The 18695-nt window shown below is 39.7% G+C and overlaps 1 protein-coding gene across 1 annotated transcript in view; it reads left to right on the top strand.

The window, feature by feature from the left end:
• Positions 1–18695, top strand: part of RANBP9 (RAN binding protein 9) — a gene marked incomplete at its 5' end in the record, with an annotated part of 96270 nt that overhangs the window by 6002 nt on the left and 71573 nt on the right. Inside the window, one exon of the mRNA XM_017891114.1 lies at positions 10868–10979. Coding sequence (XP_017746603.1) covers positions 10868–10979 — 112 coding nt within the window. The remainder of the gene's footprint in view (positions 1–10867; positions 10980–18695) is intronic.

Raw genomic sequence — 18695 nt, forward strand, 5'->3', positions numbered from 1 at the left:
TTTTTTTGATTGGGTTTCAACTCTGTTGCCTTGTTGGAGTGCAGTGGTGCGATCATGGCTCAGTGCAGTCTTGACCTCCTAGGCTCAAGGCATCCCCCTGCCTCAGTCGCCCAAGTAGCGGGGACCACAAGCTCCTGTCGCTATGCTGGGCTAAGTTGTAATTTTTTCGGATGGAGATGGGGTCTTACTGTGTTGCCCAGGCTGGTGTTGAATGTCTGGGCTCAAGTGATCCTCCCACCTTGGCTTCCCAAAGTACCGGAATTACAAGCCTGAGCCACTGTGTCCAGCCTGTATTCTGTTTTTAAGATGTTCTAAATTGAAATTACTGCTTTTGGAAGCAGTATTGTTCCTTAAATGATTTGAAGAGATTAATGTTGAATAATACTGGACATGCAGATAAGGTTGATTGGATTGCAGAGGAATAACTACAGGATATGTGTAGTGTATCTGAAATTTTTTGGAAGGCCTTTTGCTTCGCAGTCATACAACTGTTGAAAAACCCAGGGGTAGTCCCTCTTATTTTTGAAATTGTTGTCAGTATTGGATAAGTACAAATGTGACAAGTTTAGACTTGTTAAAGTTATGATGATAACTTTATTTTACTTTAAATAATTTTAATGAATATGACAATGAATTTAGTCTAAATGTTTCAACAGATTGCATTTTTATATTTTTCTAGTTGTTACCACTATTTGGATATTTTATAGAGTGTTTTATATATACACACACTAGTGGATCTGGACAAGATCCTGGAATTTTCATTTTAAATTTTAGAGAGTGGTAGAACCTGGAGGTTAGATCTTCCCAGTCATAAGTAAGTCAGGATTGAAAATTTTCACTAACTCCAGATCTAGTGTTCTTTTCACAAGACCATAGTATTGCCTGTTTTAGTTCATATGAGACTTAATTATCTCAAGTAGATAAAATCCTGTGATTACATTTAGAACTTTTAAAGAATAGTTGAGATTGAAAATACTTACTCTGGGGGAAAAAGGTAACTGGAACACGGTGCTTCAGAAAAGTCCACATTGAAAATACTTACTCTGGGGGAAAAAGGTAACTGGAACACAGTGCTTCAAAAAAGTCCAGACACCTTGATTTTACTGATTTAGGACAGTTTAAGAGATATGCAAGATAAATGAAAGTTGGGAATTATAAGAAGCAATGAAATAGTGAATTTCAGTGAGTGTGGTGGCTTACATTTGTAATCCCAGCACTTTGGGAGGCCAAAGTAGAAGGATCGCTTGAGCCCAGGAGTTCTAGACCAGCCTGGGCAACATAGTGGTACCCCATCTCTCTACCCCTAAAAGTTAGCCGGGCTAAGTGGCCCATACCTGAAATCCCAGCTACTTAGTATTAGTAGGCTGAGGGAGGAGGATTGGTTGAGCCCAGGAGGTTGAGGCTTCAGTGAGCCATGATGGCCTGGGTGACAGAGTGAGACCCAAAGAAAAAATAGTGAATTGCGTTTTTTTGTTTTTGAGACAGAGTCTTGCTCTTTCGCCCAGGCTAGAGTGCAGTGGCACAAACTCTGCTCATTGCAACCTCTCCTGGGTTCATGCAGTTCTCCTGCCTCAGCCTACTGAGTAGCTGGGATTACAGGCACTCACCACCATGCCTGGCTAATTCTTACATGTTTAGTAGAGACGGGGTTTCACCATGTTGGCCAGGCTGGTCTTGAACTCCTGACCTCAGATGATCCGCCCGCCTCGGCCTCCCAAAGTGCTGGGATTACAGGCATGAGCCACTGCGCCTGGCCTGAGCTGTCCTTTTTTTTTTTTTTTTTTAAGATGGAGTCTCGCTCTGCTGTTGCTAGGCTGGAGTACGGTGGTGCCATCTCGGCTCCCTGCAACCTCAGCCTCCCGGGTTCAAGCAATTCTTCTGCCTTAGCCTCCTGAGTATCTGGGACTATAGGCGTGCGCTACCACACCTGGCTAATTTTTGTATTTTTAGTAGCGAGGAGGTTTCAACATGTTGGCCAGGATGGTCTTGATCTCTTGACCTCGTGATCCGCCCGCCTCGGCCTCCCAAAGTGCTGGGATTACAGGCGTGAGCCACTGTGTGGCCAGAATTGCACTTTTTAATTGAAATGTTGTGGACAACATCTAACCAAATAGGTTGAACTTTTGTTATACTTACTCTGTCTTTCCCACCTGTACCCCCCGTCATTAGTCCTTGAACATTTCCTAAATATAATTGCTTATCTAATTTCCTGCACTTTTTAAGGTTGAACAAATATTTCAACATGCTTGCTTACAAGCTTACAAGTACAAATGTCTGTTAAGCATTATGGGGTTGATACAAAAAATGTTTCTTTTGTGTTTGTTTTTTGTTTTTTGTTTTTTTTTGAGTCAGAGTTTTGCTGTGTCGCCCAGGCTGGAGGGCAGTGGTGCAATCTCCTCTCACTGCAAGCCCTGCCTCCTGGGTTCACACCGTTCTCCTGCCTCATCCTCCCCAGTAGCTGGGACTACAGGCGCCCGCTACCACGCCTGGCTTATTTTTTGTATTTTTAGTAGAGACAGGATTTCTTCATTAGTCAGGATGGTCTTGATCTCCTAACCTGGTGATCTGCCCACCTCCGCCTCCCAAAGTTCTGGGATTACAGGCGTGAGCCACTGTGCCTGGCCTAAAAATGTTCTTTAAAATTAAGGCATTGAATTATTACTTGCCAAGATTTTGGGAAATTAGGTTTAAAAATGCCAGTTGGTAACTGCAAGAATCAAGTAAATCTAATAATCATGCAGAATAGTAGACGATAATGATGTATATTCTTTTTTTATTTTTTTTGAGATGGAATCTTGCTCTGTTGCCCAGGCCGAAGTGCAGTGGTGGCGCTGTCTTGGCTCACTGCAGCCTCCATCTCCTGGATTCAAGCGACTTTCCAGCGTCAGCCTCCCAAGTAGCCGGGATTACAAACACCTGCTACCATGCCTGGCTAATTTTTGTATATTTAGTAGAGACGGGGTTTTGCCATGTTGGCCAGGCTGGTCTGAAACTCCTGACCTCAAGTGATCTGCCTGCCTCGGCTTCCCAAAGTGCTGGGATTATAGGCATGAGCCACCATCCCCGGCCGGATGGTGTATATTCTGCTAGACTAGACAATTTATTTGTGTTTCTCACTGTTCATTTCTTCATTTATTTAATAAGCTTTTAGTGCATGTTTACTCTGTGCTAGATTCTGACACTCAAAGGTGAAGAAGATACTGTCATTGAATTCAGAGAGCTCAGAGGACATAAAATAGAGTAGTAAGGGAAATATTATAAAGAGTACTGTGAAGATAGGAGGAGCGTCTAACCCAGGCTGACACTGGAAAGAATGAAGGAAGTTCAGGTATCAGGGATAGCTTCTTGGAGGAGTCGAGGCTAGTGGTCAGTCTTAAAAGATGAGTAGGATATAGGAGAAAGGGAGGGGCTAGGTGTTGCAAATGAAGGAAAAGCAAAAACATAGAGAATTACTTTATGTGTCTGGTTTTACAATTTTGGGTTAGCATTTAGAGTATGTGACAAGGAGCATCTGCGAAAAGATCAATTAGGAGATTTTTAAATTTTATTTTATTTTATTTTTGGGACAGGGTCTGACTCCATTGTCCAGGCTGGAATGCAGTGGTGCGATCTAGGCCCACTGCAACCTCTGCCTCCTGGGCTCAAGTGATCCTCCCACCTCAACATCCTGAATAGCTGCAACTACAGGCACGCACCACCACACCCAGCTAATTTTTTGTATTTTTTTGTAGAGATGGGATTTTGCCATGTTGCTCAGGCTGGTCTCGAATTCCTGAGCTCAAGTCATCTGCCTGCCTTAGCCTCCCAAAGTGCTAGGATTATAGGCAGGAGCCACTGTACCTGGCCCAGTTAGGAGCCCTATGGAATATTTTGTTGAGTTTAGATCTTACTCGGTAGGAGATGGAGAATCATCAAAGGATTTTAAATGGGAAGGGACTGGCTCATATCTTCATTTTTGTCAGATTACACAGCTGATTGGAAGATAGATTCAAGAGGTTACAAGAGTGGAAATAGCAAACTGATTTAGAAGACTGTTGCAGTAGACCATGTTAGAAATGACCTCAGCTGGGTCAGTGGTAGGGACAGAGAAAGGCAGATATATTTGTGAGATCTTTAAAAGTAGTACTGAGAGGATATGAGGAACGATGGTGAGAGAACTCAAGGAAAATGGGTTTCCACCTCTGTTAGGATGATGTTTGAGTTTTTAGCTGTTAGGCTCTTCCAGTGAACCATGAATAAAATAATGATTGTGAAGAAGACTGTATTACAGTATAGTTGGAGATAAGTAAAAATGGGAATCTCAGCCCTGTGATCTGACTTCGGGGAAACCTGAATAAGCCAAAGGAACAAGCCTTACAGAAAGAACAGGAACAGGTCTTTTGGAGTTAAGGGGGCTCTAAATGGTCTTAACAGTTGGATTTCATGACTTTATTCTATTCTATTAAAATGACTCAGCTCCAATCACTAGTTTCTGGTTGTTTTCTTATTTCTTTTTCCCTACTGACTGGCTTATCCTTTCCTTCCTATGTCAAATTCCTGAGAGACTTAACAGATTGGCCTGGCTAATAGCTATGATTCTTAGTTGGGCAGAGCTTTTCATTACAGACTGTGTTGTGAATTGGCGGCCTTCAAGTCAGGTGCTAACCTGTGTTGAATCAGCTGTAGGAGTGGTGGTAATTATAAAATACAAAATACCCTCCTGGTACAAGGATAGTCTGGATCTCACTTCTTTCAGTAGGGACGATGTGTGAGACAGTTTCTCCTAGGAAGGGTTGATAGTTAACTATAATTGACCTGAAGCTTGAGAGAGAAGTCTAGGTCATGACTGATTTAGGAGTCACTGGTAGGTGGTAGTTGGAACTCAGAGTATTTGAGAGAGGGAGAATATGTAATAGAGTGAGAAAAAGCAGTGGACCAAAGATGGGACCCTGAAAAACACCAACGTTGAAAGACTGGAGGGAGCCCCAAAAGAAATGGTAGGTCCCTAGACATCATGGAGATTGGTATCACAGAAGCTGAGCACAGGAAGGTGCAGTGGCTCACACCTGTAATCTCAGCACTTTGGGAAGTCGAGTGGGAGGACTGCTTGAACCCGGGAAGTTGAGGCTGCAGCAAGCGGTGATCATGCCACTACATTCTAACCTGGGCAACAGAATGAGACACTGTCTCAGACAGCCTCCCCACCCTCCCTAGTAGAAACGAGGAAGTGATATTTAGTGTGTATTGCAACAGATAGGTTTAGTAGGATAGGTACAAATAGTTTTCCACTACATTGGGAAATTAGATCATTGTGACTTTAGGGAGAGCAGTTTGAATTGAGTGATGGGGCAAAAACCAGATTTCAGTGGGTTGAAAGAGTAAATGAAAGGACCAAGTAGAGAGGATAGTGGATAGAGATTATCCTTGAGAAATATAGATGAAGGAAGAGATTAGGGTTAGGCGTTTCCTAGAGGAGGATAGAGGTTAAGGTGGAATTTTTTTTTTCCTCTAATTTTAATAGCTGATAGTGGAGTTACATTTTACCTGGAGTTTAGCTTCTAATGTCAGCATAGAAGATGAAAATTCCACATAACCAAAATTATCTTTAAAAATTCCTTTAGAGAGTATTGTGTTAGAGACCATTGTGTCATTTCTTAGTCAATCTTGTTTTAATTTGGTTGTGTAGGTAAAACCGAAGCGACATAAATTAAATGAAAATATTATATTAGTCCAAGGTATGGTGTTCCAGTAAATGTATACAAAATTTAACATTTTAACAAATAAAATTGATTAGCCTACGTGGTTATTATTATTTTTTTTTTTTCTTGAGACGGTCCCGCTTTGTTGCCTAGGCCAGATCCCAGGTTGAAGTAATTCTCCTGCCTCAGCCTCCTGAGTAGCTGACATTACATGCACCCACCATGATGCCTGGCTAATTTTTATGTTTTTAGTAGAGATGGGGTTTCGCCATGTTGGCTAGGCTGGTCTCAAACTCCTGACCTCAAGTGATCCACCCACATTGGCCTCTCCTGGAGTTTTTTTTGTTTGTTTGTTTGTTTTTTTTGAGATGGAGCCTCGCTCTTGTCGCCCAGGCTGGAGTGCAGTGGTACAATCTCGGCTCACTGCAACGTCTGCCTCCAGGGTTCAAGCCATTCTTCTGCCTCAGCCTCCCAAGTAGCTGGGAATACAGGTGGGCACTACCATGCCTGGCTACTTTTTGTATTTTTAGTGGAGATGGGGTTTTACGTTGGCCAGGCTGGTCTCAAACTCCTGACCTCAGGTGATCCACCTGCCTTTGCCTCCCAAAGTGCTGGGATTACAGGTGTGAGCCACTGCACCCAACTGGACTCCTGTTTTCTTGATAAGAGGTGAGGTACTTTGCTTATGAATTTGAGTAGAGGATGTAAAGCTTAAAGTAATGATGAAAATGTGGACTAGCCATTGAGAGGAATAGGGAATAAACTGAACATTTCTAAAAATATTGTTGGTAGCATTGAGAGTGCTCAGTTGACATCATTAGTTCATAGCAGTGACTGTAAGATTTTGAACTTTATTCAGTGGAGGTCAACTGTCCAGTGAGGAAGTGGCGAAGGTAGATTGTAATATTGAGAGTGTTGTTTTGCTGGTTGCATATGATAGAAGGATGGGCATATGAGGGAAATCAAGGATATTTGAGAGCTTTAAGTGATTACCATGTAGCCTGTCCTGGAAGAGGAAAAAGGGAGAAAAAAACACGAAGAGTTTGAGGAATTAGAGTTCCCATGATGTTGAAGAGGAAGTATAGATGTGAAGGCTTTAGAAAGGGGATGGAACAGGATGGTGTATTCTGGAGGAAGATACCGGTGTTTCTGCAATAATGTCATGAATGCGTGGCTGGAAAACCATGTTTTCCACAAAATCAGTGCGCTAAAAGTAACAGGACTTATGTGAACTGTAAATAGAGCTGGAGCAACCACTTAAAACCTTGGGAACTTTGTAAGCACTAATCAGAACACCACAAAAATTACAGTCCTAATAAAATGAAAGCCCAGTTAAATTTTCACTGTGCCCGATATTACAGGTGGCTTGGTCCATTGCAGCTTTAGACTCTGGGTCTTGGGCTTTTGCTTCTTCAAGAAGGAATGATTGAAGTTAGAGTGCAAGTTAGTGGGAATAAAGAGGTTCAGGAATTAAAATGCAGGGAAAAAATAATTACACGTGAGTGTTAAGTATGTGAATGTACAGGAGAGATACATGTTTGAGGGCTTGTAAAAAGGAGCTTCAACCAAGTTGGAGAGATTAGAGAAAGAATATTTGAGGAAGTAAAGCTTGAGCTAAGATTTAAAGTGTGAGTAGGACCTACTCAGGCTAAGAAGGAAAGGTGGAGGGTATAGCATGTGTACAGACTCTGGCCTGATCAATGTGAAGAATTGAAATAGTGCTGATGTGACTGGAGCAGAAAGGAGGTGGAAAGTGCGGGTGGAGAGCAAGGTCAGACAAGGTGTTCAGAAAGCATGTCTTTTTCCTAGGCCAAAGGGGAGGCTTTGGAAGGAATCTTCGTTGTATTGAGAGCTGGTGATATAAGGACAACTGATTTATGTTTCCAGAAAGGCACTGGCTGGCTGCCTGTTGGAGAATGGATGGGAGTGGGAATGGGGTAGAATGGTTTATTCAGACTCTTTCCATCGGATTGTTTGAATAAAGAGAGCTAAACTAGCTAGCCTTAGAATTAGGAAGTATTACGTGTGTTTTCTTCTAAAGCCACATAGAAAACAATACTGAGGACTTTGTAGTTTTAAAAGTGGAAGCTTTGGTAGTGTGAGGTTGTCTTTTGATTACCACAGAATTTAAGGTAATAAACTTTCAGGTGATAAGCGTTGTTAGAAATAGGCCCTTTGCTGCTGATATTACAAGTTTGAGCATCCCAAATCTTAAATTCAAAATGCTTTCAGAATTCAAAACTTGATTGTATGTATTTTTATTTTTGAGACAGAGTCTCACTCTGTTGCCCAGGCTGGAGTGCAGTGGCACTGTTGGGTCACTGCAAACTCTGCCTCCCAAGTTCAAGTGATGCTTGTGTCTCAGCCTCCTGAGTAGCTGGGATTACAGGTGCACACTACCACGCCAGGCTAATTTTTGTATTTTTAGTACAGACAGGGTTTCACTGGTCTTGAACTCCTGAGCTCAAGTGATCCACCCGCCTCAGCCTCCCAAAGTGCTGGAATTACAGGCATGAGCCACCACGCCCGGCTCAAAGGAAATGCTCATTGAAACATTTTAGATTTTGGATTTTTGGATTTAGGATGCTCAACTGGTAAGTATGTGCAAATATTGTAAAATCTGAAAAAATCTAAAACACTTCTGGTCCCAAGCATGTCAGATAAAGGATACTCAACTTGTACTGGTCTCATTTAAGAAATAGTATGAAACCTTTTAATCTTGCATTTAAACTTTTACTTACACCTTTTACATCTAATTTAAATTTAAACATGAAACAAATCTTTTTAGTTTTAACATTTACAGAATTTATCTGCAGTGAATCATAACAAATACAATGGATACTTGAAGATTTATAACTTGTACTTTATAGTAATTTTGCATAGTGGAAAAATGTATGGGATTTTAATTCATGCATGGATTTAATATATGTTTCTACCAATTTAGGGCAGGGTGTATAATGTGTAAAAATTTTTATTTTTTTTTCTGTAGGCCCTGACAGATTACAAATTTCTTCATTTCAAAAGTGAGGTTAAATAATACCTATTTCATAAATGTTGAATGAGAAAATCCATACAAAAGCACGTAACTCTTTGAGAGACTGTTTACTTTCAAATATTAGTTTCTTTCTCTTTTCCCATAGAAGTAGCCGGAATAGGACATGGGGATATGTGAGGTGATCCCCAAAAGTTCATTGTAACTAAATCCTTCATGTCGGTTCAGAGCTCACACTAGATCAGGTTTCTTGAATTTAAATCCCAGCATAAATCCTGCTTTGGAATTCTCATTTAGCAGTATGACTTTGGGCGAGTTTCCTTATCTTAGATTCCTCAACTATGAAATGATAATAAATGGCACCTACCTCATGGGGTTGTTTTAGATATTGAATGAGTTAATAAACTTAATACGTTAGAACAGTGCGTTCCACACAGTATTAAATATATGTAACTATTATTTGTTATTAAGAATTAATTTGGGATTACTTTATCCCTAAAAGTTTGGGTCACTCCCCTTAAAAAAAATTAGTGGATTTAGGACTGCAGTTAGATTCTGTTTAGTTTTCTATAGATTTATTTGTAACTATCTAATTTTTAAATATGTGGTTTCCATGGCCTTTTCTCAGGTAACTTATTTGAACATATTTTGACTGAAAAATGTGTTTTACTGCCACCATAATTAAATTTTATTAAAAAGTGACTAGTGCACAGATTTGTGCAGTTGTTTCTTTTCTGCTGTTTAGCTCAGTGTAAATCTATTACCTGTATCATATGTTAAAGTAGTTTCGATGCATGTAAATATTGTTGCTTCCATTTTTGTCTTCCTAGCCAAGCTTGTTGATGCCTTATGGTCACCAGGCTAAAAGAACTTCTGCCCATAATCCAAGTTTTCATGGTAATGGAAGGAGTGGCAGAATTCATTCTTTTTTTTGTAGGGGGAGTGGGGGGTATGAACATGTACTAATTTGCATTGCAAGTGTAATCTTAAGTATTTAATAATAATAAGGCATATGTTGGAAATTTGGTAAATTTGGTGAAATGTATGGTAAGGGAGGATATGATCTCATTCATGTGTGATGGTTGTGTATCTTAAGATGCAATTTTTGACTTAAGGCATTTAGTTTTAAAACAATCACGATAAATTTGAGGAGAATTCTGCTACCCATGAAGATAATTTTATAGTATGACTGAAAGATTAATGCGAAGTTTGTATTGCGTGGAGCATATTTAACTAGAACACCCAAATAATGATTTAGAGTATTGTGTCTCATGCAGTCCTTCTGGGGATTATGGGGATTATGGAGACTTGTCTCACTCATGCTCTTCGAGTACTTTCTGACATGCTACTTCAACTTCTGTCTTTATTCTCCCATGGTTTTATGGACATATTTTCTCTTAATATTGTTCACATGCTAGCTTTCAAGGTAGTTTGTGTCTTGAGCGAGAGGCAGGGGAAGTGATTGTGAGTTTAGCAAACCCTATGGGATTAGAATTGAGGAATAGCTGGTTTAAAAAGTTTAAAAGGCATTATCTAACAGATTTTCTAAAATGTCAGCAGTGGCATGGTGTTATTTCTGTTGTTTACAAAGAAAAAAATACATTTAGAAATTAGATGTATTTCTCAATAGGCTGTTATTGGCCCAAGAGATTTTATGAATTAGCTTTAATTAATAAGACTATACCAAAGAACAAAATTGTAAATTCTTAAGAAAGCTGTTTTGCCAATTCAATGTAATTGTGTAAGGTTTCACTTAGAAATATACGATATAGATGCTTCTGGTTTAAAGAGCAGGCCTTTGGCAAGAGTGTACAGAAATTATATAAGTTATATGCAAATTTAGACCTGATAAAATTAAGATCTTTCTCTCATGTTCTTCATACAGCCTTTTCCTCTTAAAATATAGTGTACTCTATAACATCTTTTATTTAATTGCAGAAAAGGCTGCTAGGTTCAATTTACATATTCGGATTCTGCAATCTTAATAAAACTAATAATAGTGTGAAGAGTTGTGTGGTTAACTTGGGCTAGTTTGCATATTGGGTTCGTGGTGATGATAAACGTTTTATTGAGTATTTGAATTGATAGCAGAAATTATACATCATTCCAAAACCTGTATCTTCCTGAATTGTTTAAGGTTTTCATTTTCAGTGAATATCTCATGTGACTTCTTTTTTCCTTCCTGTTTCATATGCAGGTCATGGCAAAACCCCAAAAGATGCAGCGTCAGTTCGAGCCACGCATCCAATACCAGCAGCCTGTGGGATTTATTATTTTGAAGTAAAGATTGTCAGTAAGGGAAGAGATGGGTAAGTGTAAATTTTGGTGAGAAAAATCATTTGTTAGTTTTTTTTGTTTTGATTTCATAATGTTTATGATGTAATTGGAAAGTTGGGATCCTGGAAATTTTGGTAATTGGAAAAGTGGAATCTGAATATTCCAGTATAGCAGATTGGATCTGGTTATGCTTAAATACTAGTTGAAGTTAAAGCTTGAGTTGGTAATATTAACTGAGCTTTTCTGGTAGGTTTATTATTAAAATGGAGAATTGGAATTAAGGAATGGAGGGACAGTGACTCATTTTCCATGACTTTTCTTACACTGCTTTTTCCTGAATTCTGCTAAGAAGTTAAATGCTCTCAAAGCCAGTAATCATAGTCAGTTGGTGATTCATGGGCATTTTACAGATGTTGGGCTTAGAATTTTAGGTTTTAGCTGAGAAATGTGTATTTGTATGCTGTCAACCAGAGGAGATTTTCAAGGTTTAGGATGTGGTTTAGAAAGTTCCAAATGAGAATTCCATGGTAGGGCCTGGAACCAAATTTAATATATTGCTTTTCAGCTTGGGATTGGTGTGTGGTTTGTGTGGATATCAGAATCACTTATGAGACTATTAAAACTATAGTAATTTTTGGGCCTTACCCCAAAAGTTCCTAAATTAGAATTTTTGGAAGTAGAGCTTTGGGCAAGATAGGCATTTTGAGAAAGCTCCACACTGAATTTTGGTGCCTATCCCTGGTTAAGCACTAATTACCTACAGTCATTGGATCTATCCTATAGTATTTCCTCATAACTTTACTGCATATCAGAAGTCTCTTAAAGCAGCCATAGGGTTGTTCGTTGAGTTACCAAGACAAAGCTGTTGGGCTGTGTGGATAAGTTGCCCTGTGAGGTCAGTCAGATGGACCTCAAATCAAACCCCTCTTAGTAGTCCTCCTGTGTTTAATTAACCAGTTAAGTGTATTCAGTAGATTACTCCTTTATTGGCTGAATATTCTCGATGTCAACAGTATGAACAACAGAAAATAAAAACTTGGAATTCAGTGACAGCTTTTTATGTAACTGCCTCAGTTTTCTCAGGGTAATCAAGCCAAAGAGAAAATTAGAGATGCCAAGGATAGAGTGGTTGAGAGAGGCCCCATCATTGAAATAGGCACACGATTGTCACCATTTCTCACTTTACAAGCTGTATAATCAGTAAGCTGATTCTTTTTATACTTCAGATTATATGAACTTGACCTCATATTTGCCTGCGAATACCCTGATGATTCTTGAATCTAATGCTACATCTTGGTTTATTCCCTTAAGCTCCAGACAACGTGTCTAACCAAATGTTTGCATTTGAATGTCCCGCAGGCATTTAAATTTAGCTTGTTTAAAATCTTTTTCTAAAAAAAAAATCATTTGGTTGGTGGTTTCACTATTGCTAGAAACTTGAGAATTTCTTGCTTTTAACTTTTCTGTTCATCTCTACTGCCTCTCCCTTAGTCAGATCTCAATTATTTATCTGCTGAATTACTCTGAGGTAGTTGGTTGATGGGTCTCCAGTTGCTCCCTGTTTTGCTCTTATTCTAGTCTATAACTGTTGTCAGTGTTCTTAATAATACGGAACTGAATTGCCTCTACCCGTTTTTTGAGATCATTTGGGACATCTGTTGCTTCAAGGATAAAATGTAGAGCTTCTTAACAGGACCCCTCAGATATGACTAGCTCTTGCATCATTTTTCAGTCTTTTGTAGCTAGGATCCCTTATCCTTTTCTTTTGTTTTAAAATTAGGTATATTTTACATATAGTAAACTTTATTCTTTTTAGTATATGGTTCTGTGAGTTTTGAGAAACATGTATAGTCATAAAACCACCATCGCAGTTGATATGGGAGTCTCCCATTTTCTGTGGGGGATACATTCCAAGACCCTTTGTGGATGCCTGAAACTACAGGTAGTACTGAACTCTATATATACTATGTTTTTTTTCAGTCTGATAATTGAGAGGGCTAGTCAGTGACTGAAGGGCATGTGGTATATACAGCGTGGATATGCTAGACAAAGGAATGATTACCAGGCGGGGACAGGGCGGGACTGAGTCCAGTGGCATGAGATTTTATCATGTTACTCAGAATGGCACGCAATTTAAAACTTATGAATTGCTTATTTCTGGAATTGTCCAATTAATATTTTTGCACCTCAGTTGACTGTGGGTAACTGAAACACCGAGGAAAGCAAAACCACAGATAAGTGTGGACTGCTGCATATAGAACAGCTCAGTCACCCCCCAAAATTCCGCCATACCCTTTTGTAGACAGCCCTTCCCCATCTCTAGCTCCTGTTAACTATTGACTGGTTTTCTGTCGCTCTAGTTTGGCCATTTCAAGAATGGCATATAAATGGAATCATATAGTTTGTAGCCTTTTAAGTCTGGTATCTTTCACTTAGCATAATACATTTGAGATTCCTCCCTGTTGTGTATATTCATAGAACAGTCCTTTTTAATCTAATTGTGGAGATGAGTGAACCAAAGTTTGCTTACCCACTCCCCAGTTGAAGAATTTCTCAGTTGTTTCCAGTTTTTTGGCTGGAACTGTAAACATGTATATACAGGTTTTTGTGTAAACATAAGTTTTCTTTTCACGAGTAAGTATCTAGGAGTGGGATTGCTGGATTGTAGTTAAGTATATTTTTAACTTAAAAAGAAACTGCCAAATTGTTTCACAAAGTGGGTATACTAGTTTGCGTTTTGTTTTTGTTTTTTTTTCTTGAGCCAGAGTCTCGCTCTGCTGCCCAGGCTGGAGTGCAGTGGCACGATCTTGGCCCACTGCAACCTCCGCTTCCTGGGTTCAAGCAATTCTCCTGCCTCAGCCTCCCAAGTAGCTGGGATTATAGGCGCCCACCACCATGCCTGGCTAATTTTTGAATTTTTAGTAGAGACGGGGTTTCACTATGTTGGCCAGGCTGGTCTCGAGTGCCTGACCTCAGATGATCCACCTGTGTCAGCCTCCCAAAGTGCTGGGATTGTAGGCATGAGCCACAACACCTGGCCTCTAGCTTTTTCATATATACATTTTTCATATATACATTTTTTTTCTCCTGAGCTAGATAGTAAGTTCCTTACAGATATACTTTGTGTGTTCCATGTGCTTGTTGAGTGATAGAAACCAGCAATACTGTGGAGGGATATGATATCCGCTGCCACCCCCGGCTAATCTTTTGTGTTTTTGGTAGAGACGGGGTTTCACCATGTTGCCCAGGCTGGTGTCGAATTCCTGAGCTCAGGTGATCTGCCCGCCTCAGCCTCCGAAAGTTCTGGGATTACAGGTGTGAGCCACCCTGCCCGGCCCACTAGTTTGCATTTCTACCAGCAATGTATGAGAGTTCCTGTTGATCTTAGCACTAAGTATTGTCTGTTTTTTTCTTTTTTTTTTTTTAATTTTTAGCCATTATAATAGGTTTCTAGTGATTTCTTGCTGTAGTTTTAATTTATATTTCCCTAATGACTTATGATGTTGAAGAATCCCTAATCCTCACCTGCTCTTCACCTATAAGGTGCCATTTGGAGTTCTCTGACTATGCACACTGGCTTATATTTCTAGTTCCTTATGCATGTCCTTCCTTCACCTTCTCTTAACCCTTTTCTCTGTTTGCCTAGCTAATTAATTAGTCTTCAAGTTCTAGTGTAGGAGTACCTTTCTTATGGCATTTTCTTCCTAAAGTAGGAATATGCCTTTTCTGTGCCTCCTTTACATTTTGGCCAGACTGTAATTATGATATTTATATTGTTTCAATTGTCTGCTTATTGCCAACATGACCCTACAGATTTGAGCGTAAGGGACTATTTTATTTTAATTTCTGTAACTCTGGTGCTTAATTTATAGCTAGCTTTTAAAGGTACGAATAAATCAATGGATTAGAAGTACTATTTCTTGTATGTTCTTGGAGAAAACTGTTTGTTTGTTTGTTTGTTTGTTTGTTTGTTTGAGACGGAGTCTTGCTCTGTCACCCAGGCTGGAGTGCAGTGGTGCGATCTTGACTCACTGCAACCTCCAACTCTTGGGTTCAAGCAATTCTGCCTGTCTCAGCCTCCCAAGTAGCTGAGATTACAGGCGCGTACCACCATGCCTGACTAAGTTTTGTGTTTTTAGTAGAGATGGGGTTTCACCATGTTGCCCAGGCTGGTGTCAAACTCCTGACCTCAGGGATCCATCCGCCTCCGCCACCCAAGGTGCTGGGATTACAGGTGTAAGCCACTGCGCCCGACCTTTTTTGAGACACAGTTTCACTCTTGTTGCCCAGGCTGGGGTGTGATGGCATGATTTCAGCTCGCTGTAACCTCTGCCTCCCAGGTTCAAGTGATTCTCCTGCCTCTGCCTACCGAGTAGCTGGATTACAGGCATGTGCCACCATGCCCAGCTTATTTTGTGCTTTTAGTAGAGACGGGTTTTTGCCATGTTGGCCAGGCTGGTTTCGAACCCCTGACCTCAGGTGATCCACCCGCCTCAGCCTCCCAAAGTGCTGGGATTATAGATATGAGCCACCGCGCCACCAAACTATTGTATTTCTTTGGTCGCATTCATTTCTCTCTCTGGTAAACGTGTCAAACAAAGTTCTAAGCCCAGCCCATTGTTTTTGGAAGCAAAGAACAATTCATTTATGAAAAAAAGCAACTCCTGTTGCTAATTTTGCCAAGTAATGTTTTCTGGAGAAAAGATGCTTTCCTAAAATCCCGACATCTTTGTAAAGCATGGACCAGAAAGAGTAGCCATTAGTCACCTTTTGTTTGCAATGATGTGTGCCCATCTGAGAATTTATTTCACTTAATTTAAAACTGAATTTTCGCCGAGCACAGTGGCTCTAGCCTGTAATCCTAGCACTTTGGGAGGCTGACGCCGGTGAATCAAGAGGTCAGGAGTTCGAGACCAGCCTGGCCAACCCCGTCTCTACTAAAAATACAAAAAATTAGCCGGGCATGGTGGCAGGCACCTGTAATCCCAGCTACTTGCTGAACTGGGGCAGGAGAATCGCTTGAACACGGGAGGCACAGGCTGCAGTGAGCCGACATCGCGCCGCTGTACTCCAGCCCAGGTGACTGTGTGAGACTCAGTCTCAAAAACAAACAAACAAACAAACAAAAAAAAAACACTGAGGTTTCTTTTAAAGTGTTTATCCAAGATCTCAGTTTTTAAAATAAATTGTCCTTGGCAGCAAATTTTCTCATGAAATGCAAGAGTTGGGCATGAATTGCCTTTTTCAGTAGAGTAGAAAGAACTGGTGTTAATGTATTATGTGCTTGTAAAGACTTTTAATTTCTCCTGTGGTGTACGTTATTTCTAGGTCTGCCTTGGAAAATTAGGAATATGTCATGATTGTTTCTTGTATTTCTTTATTGCCTAGAAAATGAGACTTGAAGAAAGTTCCTTTTATTGAGTGAAAGAACATTTCATTTTCTGTCCTGAGTTTTCATTTAAAGTGAACCTAATTTTGTACATATGCAGCTAAATAAATTTATTAGGACAAAATAGTCTTTAAATATTATTAATTTAAAATAAATTCTAATGCATTTCACAACAAAAAATTAAATCACTTTATCTACATGACTTTTTTTTTTTTTTGAGATGGAGTCTCTGTCTGTCACCCAGACTGGAGTTCAGTGGCGTAATCTTGGCTCACTGCAACCTCTGTCTCTTGGGTTCAAGGAATTCTCCTGTCTTAGTCTGTCCTAGTAGCAGGGATTACAGGTATGCCACACCACACTCAGCTAATTTTTGTATTTTCAGTAGAGATGGGGTTTCACCATGTTGGCCAGGCTGGTCTTGAACTCCTGACCTCAAATGATCCACCCACCTTGGCCTCCCAAAGTGCTGGGATTACAGATGTGAGCCACCATACCTGGCCCTGCATAACTTCTTTAGGGCATATATTTAATGGGTATGTATTTACTTTCCCTTCTTTTTAGTGATCATTGACTGTTGAGGTGAATTTCTTTAAAGAGTCTGTATCTTACGTACTTTCAGTTCAGGGATTTCATTCAAATTTTAAGTTATACATATTAATAGAGGCAGTAGAGATACAGTTAATTCTAAATGTGAGAGATAATAAAATTTTATTTGAAAGTTTTAGAATTATAATTTATTATGAATGGTATTTTTAGCTCTTTAAACAAAATATTGATGCCACTCTTTGACAGTGTTTCAGTGAGAACTGGCAAGTAATGCAGTCTCTCTGTTCTGTTCCTAAATTCTTCTGCTGATAATAACGTGCACTCTTTCAGAATGTTCCTTCTATGCTTGCTGATTTTCTAGATTATTTCTTGGGGGGAAGAGGAGAACAAAGGTCTTTCTTCCTGTCTAGCCTTAAAAGGCTTTGAAAACTAGAAGGATCTTTCTTTCTAGGTTTGATTGGTTGTAAGCAGCAAATGGAAGCACAAGGTAAATGTGAACAAAGAATAAACAGTATATTATTATAAGTAAGCAATATCTTTATTTAGCAAATATATGTTGAACACATATGATATATCACACCATCAGCAGCTGAGTGAAGATAAGAAATTATTTTATTTGTCTTATTCATAGTTCTTACTAGAGGACCTGACATTTAGTAGAAACTCAATTAATACAGTAAGTGAACTGAATATGGTCCCTGCCCTTGAGGAAGATCAAATTTAGTATAGTCATATGTCACTTAACTATGGGAACATGTTCTAAGACATGAGTCATTGGGCAATGTTTTTTTATGAACGTAAAGGGTATTTATGTAAACCTAGGTGGTATAGCCTACTACATACCTGGCTGTACCATTGTATATATAGTCCTTTGTTGACCAGACTGTTGGTATATGGTGTTTGGAAGATATAGTGGGACAAGGCAGGAAGCAGAAATATGCAACTCTAAGACATAATATACTAAGTACTTAAGAATGAGACCATATATGGGAAAACTGAGGAGAGAGTAGTTAATTCTGGCTCAGGGAAACAGATTTATACAGGAAGTAGTAGTTGGTAGACCTTACAAAATGAGTAAGAATTTGAGAGGCCTTTTTGGGGAAGAACATTATGGACTATGGTAAATGGCCAGAACAGTCTCACAGGAAGAGTGCAACTTTGTGGTCTTTGGCAGAGAGATACATAGTTCAGTGTTGTTGGGGACTTGGATTATAAGGAAGAGTTACAAAAGTGAGAATAGGCCGAATGCGGTGGCTCATGCCTGTAATCCCAACACTTTGGGAGCCCGAAGCAGGTGGATCACCTGAGATAAAGAGTTCCAGACCAGCCTGACCAACATATAGTGAAACCCCATCTCTACTAAAAAGTACAAAAATTAGCTGGGTGTGGTGGCACATGCCTCTGTAGTCCCATCTACTTGGGAAGTCAAGGCAGAAGAATCACTTGAACCCAGGATACAAAGGTTGTAGTGAGCTGAGATTGCACCACTGTACTCCAGCCTGGCGACAGAGTGAGATTTCATCTCTCAAAAAAAAAGAAAGTAAGAATGGAATCAGATATTATAGAGCGTTGATGATAGTTATAGGATGAAATATACTCTATAGGTAGAAGGGAGCTTTCAGTTTTTTTTTTTTGTGGCACAGTCTTGTTCTGTCACCCAGGCTGGAGTGCAGTGGCACAATCATGGCTCTCTGTAGCCTTGACTTCCCTTGCTTAAGTGATCTTCCTGCTTCAGCTCAGCTTCCCAAATAGATGGGACTATAGGTGTACATCAGCATGCCCAGCTTTTTTTTTTTTTTTTTTTTTTTTTTTT

The sequence above is a fragment of the Rhinopithecus bieti genome, unplaced genomic scaffold (genome assembly GCF_001698545.2).
Source record: "Rhinopithecus bieti isolate Rb0 unplaced genomic scaffold, ASM169854v2 scaffold_19939, whole genome shotgun sequence".
Lineage (NCBI taxonomy): Eukaryota > Metazoa > Chordata > Mammalia > Primates > Cercopithecidae > Rhinopithecus > Rhinopithecus bieti.